This window comes from Equus caballus, chromosome 1 (assembly GCF_041296265.1).
Source record: "Equus caballus isolate H_3958 breed thoroughbred chromosome 1, TB-T2T, whole genome shotgun sequence".
Taxonomy (NCBI): Eukaryota; Metazoa; Chordata; class Mammalia; order Perissodactyla; family Equidae; genus Equus; species Equus caballus.
The window spans coordinates 7,904,192-7,917,008 of NC_091684.1; the positions used below are offsets into that span (position 1 = coordinate 7,904,192).

Below are 12,817 nucleotides of genomic sequence, written 5' to 3' on the forward strand. Positions count from 1 at the left end.
TCATTGCAAGCTCTAAACAAAAATCATGAAAAAATCAGTTATCATCATTTCAGGATCGACTGAAACTGTATAACATACCATAAAGTATAAAAGAATTCAGTAGTGTTCACATTAATCTGACTCTTGAAATGTGCTGAGTTTGGAGTCAGGCGTCAGGATCTATGTCTGAGTCAAATGAAAAATGTATCATTATGAAGCGTCCATATTTACTGAAAGAATATCATCTTCCTGAAGCTTTCCTTTGCTTCTCTTTTTAAATACCCAGATGTCTGCATGTGTATCTGCTTGTAGAAGCAGTGAGATATTGGCTGTGTTTTCCTCCTACAGGTCTGCCTCAACCGTCGATGTCAAAATGTCAGCGTCTTCGGTGTTCACGAGTGCGCCCTACAGTGCCACGGCCGAGGGGTGAGCAGGCTGCGTGGCCTTTTTAGAGCCAGTCCCTAACGAGTTAAGCATGAACTCGTTCATTTGTAAAGGATTTTGCCATCCATAACTTTTAAAAAAATATAGCAGTCAGTGTGTCCTCAATATTTTCTTCCAAAGACATTAATTTTCTTTGACCTTTGCATAGCATAAGAAATTTGATTTTTATTTAACAAGGAAAATCAGATTGAGCAGTAATTATCTTTTAAGTTAACATTCTGTGATTTTAAAAAAAAAAAGGACTTTGTCATCTTCAAAGTAATTTTAAAACTAACCTTCTTTCATGAAGAGTTTTGCATTAACATTTCAAACAGAGCTGTCCCTCTTACAACCAAGATTCAGAATATGTGACTGAACTGAGATACTTCCAGAAGGCATTAAAACTAAGACAGACGTACTGACCACATGTCCTCGAAATCACATACAGTGGGTTTTGACTGAAGAAGTCTGTTATTTTAGCTCAGGGAATGTTTAAGGCAGAAGAGGACTCTAATTATTTAAAATACAATTTGTTTTTCCTGTTGGGCTTAATTATTTCCATTGCAATCATACTAATCTTGATTAGCCATGCCAGTGATCCATTTGTTTTTCTGAAAACCTTTCTACAGAAATCATCTTCCAAATTCTGTTTTTAAAACTTACAGACACTCGCCAATGATTCTAACATAGAATTATGCGAGTTTTTGTAAAATTCTGTTGTGCTGTAATCCAAGAATTAGGGTGCCACCTCAGAGGGCTTGTGGACTGGGAGTGTCACTGACTCAGTGTAAAAAAGAATCTTTTTATGTCTTCATTGGATCATAGATTTCTTTCTAATGACGGTAAGAGATGCCCTAGTGCAGTCTTCTTATTTTACTGACAGAAGCCCAGGCCAAGTTCACATGACCTGTTAGTGGCAATGCTAGGTCGTACCCTCGACTCCTCGCTTTCCAACCTCCCTCGGGTCCCATCCACACATCGGAGAGGAAAGGCCCACATTTTCTGGGTAGGCAGAGAAGCTGCCGTGACTCAGGGACAAGCAGTTTGATCACAGTCCCCCCGAGTGAGACCAGGCTCACCAGCAGCACCTCCAAGTGACGTGTGAGCGCACAGTCTCTCTGCTGCAAGCTGCAGGTAGGGCACATGCCTGTGAGCTGCACTGGGAGACTGTGCCAAACAGGATGGGTGGGACTGTGCCTGAATCTGAGCGGGTAGGACATCAGCAGCAGCATCTTTGAGGCAAGACACCCAGATTCAGCATAGGCTGTGCTACCCGGGAATTAATTCTGCTTCGTTTTAGCTTCACAGAAATATACTTTCCAACTTATCACAGGCCATCTTCACAGTCGGCCTTCTTGTTTGAGGCAATCGGGGCAGGTGGTTGACGCATCCAAAGCAAGCCAGTGAAAGCAGGGAAACATCGCAAAGGAGACATATACTGGAAACACTTTATTTCGCCTTAAAACGTGAAAATGTGTATTTGGCAGCAGTATTTTGGTGCAGGGCTGAGGCCTTTGGGATGAGCGCACTGACTGTACCTCTGTGTTGACCTCCTTATAGAAACCCCTCAAAATGCATCAGCCACAGCCACAGCGCACAGCTTGTTTCTTTAAGTGGAGGGGAAGTGTGGCTTCCCAGAAGCGATCTGAGGACAGAATCCACGTCTCGGGCCACTTTTCCCAATCATTTTGCAGTTGTCCCACCCGTTGCAAATTTCTCAGAAACTCCTTTTAGTGACTTGCCCTTATCCAGTGCTCCCAAAGCAGTCAGCCTCATTTTCATGGAAACCATCCCCTCTTGTTTTCATGCTCACATTCCATTGGTTTCTGTCGTAGTTCAGTAAATTACACAGGTAACAGTAACGAGGGTCACTGGCCGACACAGGTGGAGGAACGGCCATCATGGTGTCCCTTGGGAACCAGGTGACTGGGAGCCTCTCCCTCCACACAGTGCTCTGGCCTCCAAGCTGGGTTCCTTGTTCAGGGCCCTCCTCATGCTTCCTTGGGCACCCTTTCCTATCACACCAGAGCCTTCTTTTTATTTCACTGTTGCCTGTGCCCACTGTGCAGGACTGGGAGCCGAGGAACGGCCCCTAGAGACTCTGCAAGAAGGAAGTGGGCATTTCGGGCACAGGATATTGGAGCAGGTTTAGAAAAGTGTCAGCGCACATCTGTGTATCTGTGTGGGCATCAGCAAATGGGAGGCGGCTGTAGGCCTGCTGGGGGGCCCCGGGTTCCCTGGCCTCTCCCAGCCTCCTGTCTGAAGGAGACAGGGGTGTCCCAGTGGTCGTCAGGCCTGCAATGCTCGAAGGCTCGATTCCACATCCCTGAAACAGGGTCCCCCCTCACTGCCGAGAGGCTTCAATCCTGGCCGGATAGGGAGGGTTTCCTGGATTTACGAGGAGGGCATGGAGACTGACTGAGAAGAGGAAGGTGTGGAAGGGAATGGGGCACCCCTGATAATCTCCATCATTCTCCATACAGCCGCTAACACAGATTAGGCCCCATGTCAGCCTCGGGCTCTGCTCTCACCTATGAGCCATTTTGGCCTTGCTCTCACTGACATTTCTGAGTCTGGCTGTACCTGTGCTGCTCGGGGCTCTGACCACAGGACCTTTGCTTTGCTATGGCACCCAATCAAAGACTTAGCGCCACCCCAGGTGGAGGGTGTGCCCTAATGCTGCTTCCCTCTCATGTCTTTCCCCCTGCTGCCCTGAAAGGTGTGTAACAACAGGAAGAACTGCCACTGCGAGGCCCACTGGGCGCCTCCCTTCTGTGACAAGTTTGGCTTTGGAGGAAGCACAGACAGCGGACCCATCCGGCAAGCAGGTTGGTGAGGACAGCACATCCCATGGAGGGGGCGTGGAGCTCCTGGGGGGAGCAGGAAGCCAGGTGGGAGGCCTTCCAAACAAGACAGAGGGCTCCCCAGCCATCAGTGCGGGTGCAGGTGTAGCCACGAGGGCAGGAAGCGTGGTGGGACCCCCGAGGGCTGACGCAGCCTGAGGGTTCGACTTGCCTGGTCTCTGCGAGGCCCCTGGCTCGGCTGTGACCGCAAGGCTGAGTTTGCGGGGTTCCGCTGCGACACTGGTCTTAGCTGAGTCATGTCTACAGCAGCCGCCCCCTGGGGTATGAGCTCCATGTCAGATCAGAGGGCTCTGTAAAGTCCAGGAAGAGGTGTGAAGTGTAAGGCCCTTTAAATCTGCTACTAGAAAGAGCCCTCCTCCTAATAAAGGTAATGGTCCCCCAGCAGCAGGAGGAGCAGGTGGTACGTGTGGGGTCCATGCCGAGGGTGTTTTAGGCATTATCTCATCTAATCCTTACAGATGCCGAAGTGGGGATTATTATTCCTCTTTACATAGAAAAGGACCTGAGGCTCAGGGACATTAAGTACCTTCTAAAGTCACACAGCTAAGATTGAAACAAAAGTCTGTCTATCCCCAAAGAAGCTCCTAGCAGACGCTGGGCTCGAACCCTCAGTTCTTTTCTCCTCAGGCAACCTTTAGCAGTGTCTCCTGGTGCAGTTCTGTGCGCTCTGAGCACTTGTCAGGCAGGTAAGGGACAAGTCTGAATGATGTCTCTTTTAAAGTGCAAGAGGCAAAACAAAAAGGTGCAGAGAGCCCACACCGAGCGCAGCTCGGGGGGCCGGGAGCAGCGAGAACTCACCAAGCCCACCTGCCTTGTCACCTCGGTGCTCACCTGTGCCCCCGTGACACTCAGACGTGGCCGGTGCTGCTGCAGAGGACACCACGCGTCCCCACGTCCTGCTGGGACTGGCAGTGCTGAATCTGTGGCTTTGCCATCGTAACCATGACAGCAGACACAACAGGGCTGTGCAGGGCCAGGCGGTGAGGCAGCTCTCTGGAGGGAAGGACCCGCCCGGCAGGCACATGTGTAGAGACATCGTGCTGAGGAAGGGCAGCAAGCTCCAGTCATCCTTCTGTAGACTGTGGGCGTGGCTCAGCATTGTTCCCAGAGCTCAGGTTACCTCTCTCTGGGGCCAGGCCAGGCAGCCAGTAGAAAACGGACCAGCACACGTTGCCTTTTAGTGAGCATCCATTCCAGGGAAGAAACCAGGGCCTGGCCCAGCGTCCCCTTTCCTCACTGACCTCTCAGGCTTGACGACTGGGCTCTTGCAGCAACTGAGTTAATTTCTGACAGAACTTTAAGCATTTGTTGTCCAAAAATAGCAGAGTTTTAGTTTTTCATCCACAGGGACCCTGCCACCCATTCCATTCGCATTCAGGTAAACCAGATGGTGTGGGAAGGAATTGGGGAAGATGGCAGGAGAGGGGCAGCCACTCTGGGTCTCTCTGGTGTGGACACGCATGACTAGTGGTACTCAGGTTTGGGGGTTTCAAAACAGCTGGGGAATCCACAGGCGCCAACTCTTCGTTATAGCAAGTAAGAATACTTTAAAAAATGGAAACAACTGAAGAGCCCAACCCCATCCACCACCGCCATCATTTCATAAAAGACAGGATGTTTAACACCTCCCCCGAAACACATGCAAAAGACAGCTGTGAGCAGCCAGCTGACAGCTGTGCCTGGCAGAGCCATGCCCTGGCCCCCCCTGTCCCCATGGCCTGGGCCTCCCTGCCCCCATGGCCTGGACCTCCCTGCCCCCATGGCCTGGACCTCCCTGCCCCCATGGCCTGGGCCTCCCTGCCCCATGACCCTCCACTCCCCAGCCTGACTATGGCTCAGTTGCTCGTGAAGCAAGTACTTCTCAAGTATCTGCCACACGCCAGCCACTCTTCCGGAACCTGGGGAGCCATTTAGCAAGCACAGTGGGGCATGATAAGCACTGTGATGGGAGGGGGTAACAGTGGGACTCAGAGAGGGGGGCTGTTGGGAGGGGACGTAGCCCCACAGGACACAGTGCTTACACCAGACATGGGGACAGTGAAGTCACAACACTGCCCAGGTTCCTGGCTTGAGCAGCTCGATGGAAGGAGCTGCCGTTTATGGAGATGGGTGACCTGGGGTGTGGGAAGTCCAGTTTGTGCGCCCAGTAAATGTTCAATTGGATAAACTGATCAGTTTAAGACTTAGGGGTTGATTTTAAGGAACTAGAAATTATGGGCTCAAGACTCTTGCTGCTCACTTTTTAATTAGCTTTGTTAAGAGACAACAGAACTCCAGCCAGAGCCCCCTGTGACGGCCAGCTCACAGTCTGAAAAGAATGATGGTTTGGCCAGGAAACCAGAAGCACTGCTTTTCCAGTAACACTCACAAGTGAATCAAGACTGTCATATGTTGATTGTCTTACTGAGGCTAAGACACGTCCCTGATAGGGCTTGTCAGCTGGGGACGAAGTCCAGAAATGCAGAGAGTGTGAAGGCATTCTTCCCAGAGTGGAGTGGCTGCCGCTCTGGTGCGTAGCCAGCGGAACCCCCGGTCGGAGGCAGGGTGGGGGGAGCCTGGGAAATGGAGGCCACCTCCACAGCCATCACCAGCGGCTGCGAGGCCTGCTGTGCACCTACTCTGTGAGGCACACCCTGATCGTTGCTGGCGGGAAAACAGAGACCAACGGATGGAGGTTCGTTCTTCCAGTAGCTCACAGCCCAGTAGAAACTGCCCCGTGCGTCCTGGCATTTAGAGTCCTCCCAGACGGTGGGACCATGGCTGCATGAGAAACCACACTGACGGTTTGAGCTTCGCTTCCTTTCCACACCCTTGAGGAGTCTCAGTGTCTTTGTACTAAACAAAATGGGATCAAATCACAGAAAAGGGATGTTTCCTTAGAGAACATAAACAGCATCCTCCCAGAGAAAGGGTTTGCTTGCCAAGGCTGTGTTTTAAGTCCCTAACATGAGAAAACAAAACCCATGGGCATTTCATTTAAGTTATGACTTTTCTTTTTCTTTTTTCCACCTTCTAATGTGACCGTGTCCAGAAATAAAGTCTCTGTCTAAAAAAAATACAAAAAAATCCAAATAAAACAGACTCCATGCAAAGAATGAGAGAAGGAAGGAGCCTGGAGTAACATATTTGTGACAAGGGCTGGAAAGATTTTAGTTCAGGGGCCACTTTCATTGTGACAGGATTTTAATGATGGTTCCCTGTTACTTTCTGTGGCCACTTTCCCCTGCTGTTGTCACACCTGGGGGACGGGGGTTTGGGGTGGGGGAGCTGTGTGGCCAGGGCTGTGGTCCCACCTCCCAGACTCTATTCCTGTTCAGCAAGTTCCAGAGTTGTCAGAAAGAATGATGGCGACATAGATTGAACCTCAGACACGACCCTTGAAGTAAGACGAATTGATCAGTACATCAGTCCAGGATTTACCCACTTCACTTCTGTTCCTTCCTTCAGAGTTCGCTTTGCCATCAATGTCACAATTTGATACTTCCCGCATTTCACTGTAACTGCCTCCCTCCCTGAGTCCAGTGCATTTTGTTCCAGATAACCAAGGTTTAACGATAGGAATCCTGGTGACCATCCTGTGTCTTCTTGCCGCTGGATTTGTGGTCTATCTCAAAAGGAAGACATTGATCCGACTGCTGTTTACAGATAAAAAAACCACCATTGAAAAGCTAAGGTACCGTGGGTTTGGGTCGTTTTTTCAAGAAATAACTGGTTTGAAAGAAGGTACAACCACTTCTCACTTCATTTTCCTTAGCAAAGAAGAGGTTCGATTTTCTGGATAGTGACACTGGTTTTTTGGGTTTTTAGCATTTCTGCCAGACCAGCTGACTCCTTTCCTTTCCCTTCAAACTATTGGCGGCTGCTTACATAAATAGGGTGTTGACAAATCCCACTGATGTATTTTTTTCCCACCCTTACGTTAGTAATTTTTACAAGACATGGGGTGTTAAAATATTTTCATCAAGTGGGGTAGCTTTTGATTCAAATGTATTCAAAGACATTATTGCCGCAGTGCCAGCTTTCTACAAAAACGTGTCGCAAAGCCGCATTTCTATGGATTGCAAGAGCTAATTTAACAGATAGTGGCTTTAGGGGGAAAAAAAATCAACATTTACTTTTTAATCTTGTAAGAGTGTTAGATAATTTTTCCTTTGCATGCTTACCACCCTGGGTTAAAATAAGTGAATTGTTTTTTGAGTGTCATTGTGAACAAAACAGAAAAAGTTAAGCGCGCCAGAGGGCACGATGCCCATGGTTGGCATGTGTGGGGTTGCGTTGCAGGTGTGTGCGCCCTTCCCGGCCATCCAGTGGCTCCCAGCCTGCTCAGGCTCACCTCACCCACCTCAGCAAAGGCCTGATGAGGAAGCCACCGCATTCCAACACCCCGAAGGTAAGTTTTAAACATAAGAAGTTCGTGTGCGCATGAAGACGTGGGTTTTTCAATACAAGCTTGAGTGGGAATAGATCCTGGGGACTCTTGCAGTGACTTGCTGAGTCAGCACGCTCAGTTCCAGGAAGGCTGACTGACGTGATGAGCGGGGCTGGAAGGAGGCTCTCGGCGCCGCTTGGAAGCTCTGCTAGGTTCTCTTAGGGGAGGCAGTGTCCCCTGCATGACGTGGTGTGTGGTACGCTGTGAGTCATGACCCCTCCAGTCACCTAGACCTGCCAGATTCCCAAAAGGCCCACTCGGTCTGCCACCCAAGCAGGTTCCTGACCTGGGCCCCTCCTGAGCTTTCAGAATGCCACCGACTGGGTTTGGGCAAGCTTCTTTGACCCACTGGTACTCCCAGGGTATTTCTAAGAGTTATGCTGAGCCCTTGGTTGGGCCCATCTGTCCAACCTACAGTTTCAAAAAGCTGGATCCTTAACCCAAAGTACCTCCTGGCTTCCTACTGTCTCTTCACCTTCCTGCTCCCCTGGTGACTTATTGCTAGAGTTCACTGGAATATTAGGTTTTTTCACCAAGCATTTTTATGTGTCCACAAGAGTTCTTGAATATTGAACTCCTTCAACAGGGGCCCAAATTATAGCAGTGAACAGTGCTGGTGCCTCGAAATGACAAATGATTTTTGAAATCATTATCACATATTCGGTAGGCAAGAAACTATTTTATCTCCCTTGATTCGAAAAGTATAGAGGGTTGGATTCCAAAGAGGCAGCTGCCATTCCTGAGAACTTTGCTACCTTTCATCCCCAATCATGGGACTATGCCAAGAACAGCTTCATTCGTGAAAATGAAAGCGCAGCTTTATTTTGAAGAGTCAAAAATGGGAAATGACCCAAATATCCATCAACAAGTATAAGGATAAACAAACTTTGGTATATTGACGCAATAGAATGCTACTCAGCACCAAGATGGAGTGAACTATTGCTATACACATCATGGATGAATCTCAAAATAATTATGCTGAGTGAAAGAACCCAGACAAAAAAGAGTACATATTCTATGATTCCATTTATGTAAAATTCTAGAGAATGCAAACTAATTTATAGTGACAGAAAACGAGTAGTTGCAGTGAAAGGGAGATGGGGAGGGGTGGGAGGGAAGGCTGACAAGGAATCTTTTGGGGGTGACGGATGTGTTCATTATCTTATGGCGATGGTTTCATGGGTTTAGACATAATGTCAAAATTTACCAAATTGTACACTTTAAATATGTGCAATTTAGTTGCACATCCATTATACCTCAATAAAGCTGTTTTTAGAAAGAGAGAAAGGAGGAAAAGAAGAAGGGGTGGGGGTGTGGGGCACAAGGCCCATGCTGCATCTGTTGTGATCTGTCGCTAAAAACCAGGGCCCACTCGGGAGAAGATGCTCCAGATGCAGGCCCTAACCCCAGCCCTGGCTTCCAGAAGCCTCGACCCTCCTTCCCTAGGAGGTTTCCTCTGTTCTCGTGGAGCCTTGTGTGCGTTAAGCGATGTCTCATGTTCACAGCTCTTTCGTAATTTCTTTATGATCTGGTCTGCATCTTCATACTTGTTGGCACTTCCTCAAGTGCCTTGAATCTATTAGTGAATTAAGGCGGTTTCTTAAATCTCAAATAGAAGTCAATCCCTCCGTTCTAGATTGGGGCGGGGTGGGGGGGGAGGCGCTTCTGATAAATTTTGAAGTTTAAATAAATAATAATAGATTCCCTCTTGTGTAACTCCTTGCTTTCTTTCCCTTACTCCACCCCACTTGCCCCCTTCGGTTACAGCAGACTCCTTAGCCCTGCTTTTTCCTTAAGGAGTTACAGCTAATTTTGAGACCTCTTATATCCTGGCTCTTCGCTTTGAAACCCTGCAGGACAATCCCAGGAGACTCCTGCAGTGTCAGAACGTTGACATCAGCAGACCCCTCAAAGCCCTCGACGTCCCTCAGCCCAGTTCGCCTCAGCGAGTGCTCCTGGCCCTCCACCAGGCTCCTCCTCGTGTGCCCACCGTCCCCGCCAGACCTCTGCCGGCCAACCCTGCACTCAGGCAGGCCCAGGTACGCCTTCAGCTGCTGACTGGGTGCATGTAGTTCCAGTCCAGACTCTGCCACTTGCTAATGTCTGAACTTGGACCAGTTGCTTAACTTCTCGTTGCCTCTATGAAATGGAGCTAATTCAGCTCCTCAGACGGTTAACTGAGATAATCCGCGTAAGGCATTTAGCACAGTGCTTGGTGTGTAGTAAGGGTGCAGTGTATTTTAGATAATATAACTAATATTTTTATAGTCAGAATAGTGAGGGTGGCTGTGCAACCTATCGTCTGAACCAGGACACTTTTGAGAAGGGCAGGGGCACTATTAACAACTAGGCCTGGACAATAAAACAGAGACGGTCACTTTAGGAATAATAATGGGTATACTTTCTTACCATTTTTTCATTTTCGAAGTTATTTACAAAAACTTTACCACCCGTTGAGTTTCTCCACACCAGCCCCTGCACTGTATTGCACATTTTGCCTATATCATCTCATTTTTATGCTGTTTTTGGAGGTAACAGTTTCTGTTTGTTATGACCATGAACATGACATCATTTCACAACACGAAACTTAAGGGGTGGAGGGGATGAAAGCAATCAAATGAAAAGCGCAAAGACGTAATCACTGGTAATTTTTCCTTGCTTTCATTATTATATTTTCTCCTAGTAATTTTTGTGTATTTATATTATTTTTAATATAATTATTCTCTATCTACATTGCTTTGTATACTGCTTCTTTTGCCTTAAAATCATTCCCATTTACCATGGTATTAGAAATTCCTAAAAACATTATTTTAACAATATTACTGTATGTGAATATAGAATAATTTTTTAAGTACTTGCCTATTAGTGGTTATGTTTGGATGTCTCTAATATTTGCTACTATAAATAGCTCTGTTACGAAGGCCGAGAAAGATAAATTCTGGACCATTTTAATTATTCCCTTAGGAGAGATTCCTAAAAGTTAAAATCTTGGGTTGAAAAATGGTATAACCATTTTAGGCCTCCCAATATATAAATATTTTTTCTGGACTGTTATATACATCTATGTTCTCACATTATTATAAAGCATCTGTCTCACCATGACTGTTAGTACTAAGAATTAACATTTCAAAACTTTTGAATTTGATACATGAAACAAAGATATCTTCTTTTTTTCTGTCTAATGGTTCTACCAATTACTGAAATGGGATGTTGAAGTTTCCAACTATAAATGTGTCTCCTTTTAGTCCATCAGTTTTTGTTTCATGTATTTTGAAGCTCTGTTGTTTGTGACACACGCAATAAGGATTGCTGTGTCTTCTTGGTGAATTGACCCTTTTATCCTTATGCAATGTCCATCTTTAGCTCTGGGAATTATCTTTGTTCTAAAATCTACTTTATCTCATATTCATCTATCTACTTCAGTTTTCTTTTGATTAGTGTTTGAAAGGTATGTTTTTTTCCACCTTTTCACTTTTAACTTACCTATGTCGTTTTATTTGAAATGAGTTTCTCAGAGATAACATATAGTTGGGTTGTATATTTTTTTCATTCATTCTGTCAGTCACTGTCTTTTAATAGATGTGTTTAGCCACTTACATTTAATGCAATTATTGATATGTTGGAATTTAAGTCTACCATTTTAATATTGTGTTTGTCCCCTCTGATTTTTGTTATATTGTGCTCCTCTTTCCTGAATTCCTATGGGTTTTTGTTAGTGCTGGTGAATCAATTTCATCAACTTCTAGTGCCATCTTCTCACTTTCCAGTGTTATATCAGACAATGCTCCACTCTATTCATAGGGTTTTCATGGAAGTTTTTTTGGAAGTGGGTAGCCAGGTCCTTCTTCCTAGTCTGTCTTAGTCTGGAACCTGTCCACCATGGGTGACTCTGCTGATATTTGAAATACCAGTGGCATAGCTTTCAGCATCATAGCAACACACAGCTGCCACAGTATAACACCTGACAGCCAGTTGGTGTGGTTCCCTGACTGGGAAACAAACCCAGGCCACAGCAGTGAGAGTGCCAAATCTTAAACATTAGACCACCAGGGCTGGCTTTTCTCTGGGTTGTTGAACATTCTTTAGTATTCCTTATTGATTTATCTATTGTGTTTTTGAGTGTCTGCCTTTGTATTGTTTTTTATATGGTTGCTCTGGGGCAAGGCTTCTCAATCTTGGCATTGTTGACATTTGGGGCTGGATAACTCTTTCTTATATGAGATTGTCCTGCATAAGAACATTTAGCAGCATCTTGGTTTCTACCAACTAGATGGCAGTAGCATGTGTGATCATGTCTCTAAATATTGCCAGATGTCCCTGGAGGACAAAAATCCCCTGATTGAAAACTGCTGCTCTAAAGATTACAATATATGTGCACAATTCATCACAGTCCACTAGTATCAATATTTTATCACTTCAAGTGGAATGTGAAAATTTTACCATCTTTTAGGTCCCTTTATGCTTCTCCCTTTATGATGTAGATGTCTTAAATGTTACCTTTATGTACATTGAGAACCACTTCAGATGTTGTAATTTTTGCTTTCAACCATCAAGCAAAATTTTTAAAATTTAAGAATAGCCTATTACATCTACTCAAATATTCACCCTTTCTGTTATCATTTCCTTTCTGTCTGAAAAGCTTCCTTTGGCTATTCTGTTAAAGCAGGTCTGCTGGTGACAAATTCTCTTAGTTTTCTTTCATCTGAAAATGTCTGTTTTACCTTTCTTCCTAAAGGATATTTTCACTGGATATAGAATTCTGGCTTGACTGTTTTCTTCTTTCAATGATTGAAAAATGTTCCACTTCCTCCTGGACTCCATAGCAATAAGAAATCACTGCCCACACTGGAAGTCCTGCCACAGTCTGTTCCAGGGTGTGGCCTGTTATTGCAAGGGAGGATGGAAGGCAGGGCTCTATCACCGCAAGGCAGTGATGCCCAGGGAGCAGGGGCAGGGGCGTGGCATTCTTCTGGTGTTCACCTGAGCTGGAGTGAGGTCAGGTGGGGTCAAATGTTTCTCTCTTACTAGTTGCCCTTGTCCCCATCTTTTGGCTAGAGATAAGAGGGTTATTCTTGGGCCTTTGTTTGTCTGGTGCCACTGGCATTTCCAGATTGGAGGCCTC

At 46.3% G+C, this 12,817-nt stretch overlaps 1 protein-coding gene across 2 annotated transcripts in view; it reads left to right on the top strand.

Moving 5' to 3' along the window:
- The window catches only part of ADAM12 (ADAM metallopeptidase domain 12), a 335,115-nt gene that overhangs the window by 300,736 nt on the left and 21,562 nt on the right, over positions 1 to 12,817 (top strand). For both annotated transcript variants that reach the window (XM_023637167.2, XM_070275598.1), the window contains 5 exons: positions 328 to 405; positions 3,122 to 3,230; positions 6,804 to 6,939; positions 7,548 to 7,656; positions 9,552 to 9,734. In XM_023637167.2, the coding sequence (XP_023492935.2) occupies positions 328 to 405; positions 3,122 to 3,230; positions 6,804 to 6,939; positions 7,548 to 7,656; positions 9,552 to 9,734 (615 nt within the window). The remainder of the gene's footprint in view (positions 1 to 327; positions 406 to 3,121; positions 3,231 to 6,803; positions 6,940 to 7,547; positions 7,657 to 9,551; positions 9,735 to 12,817) is intronic.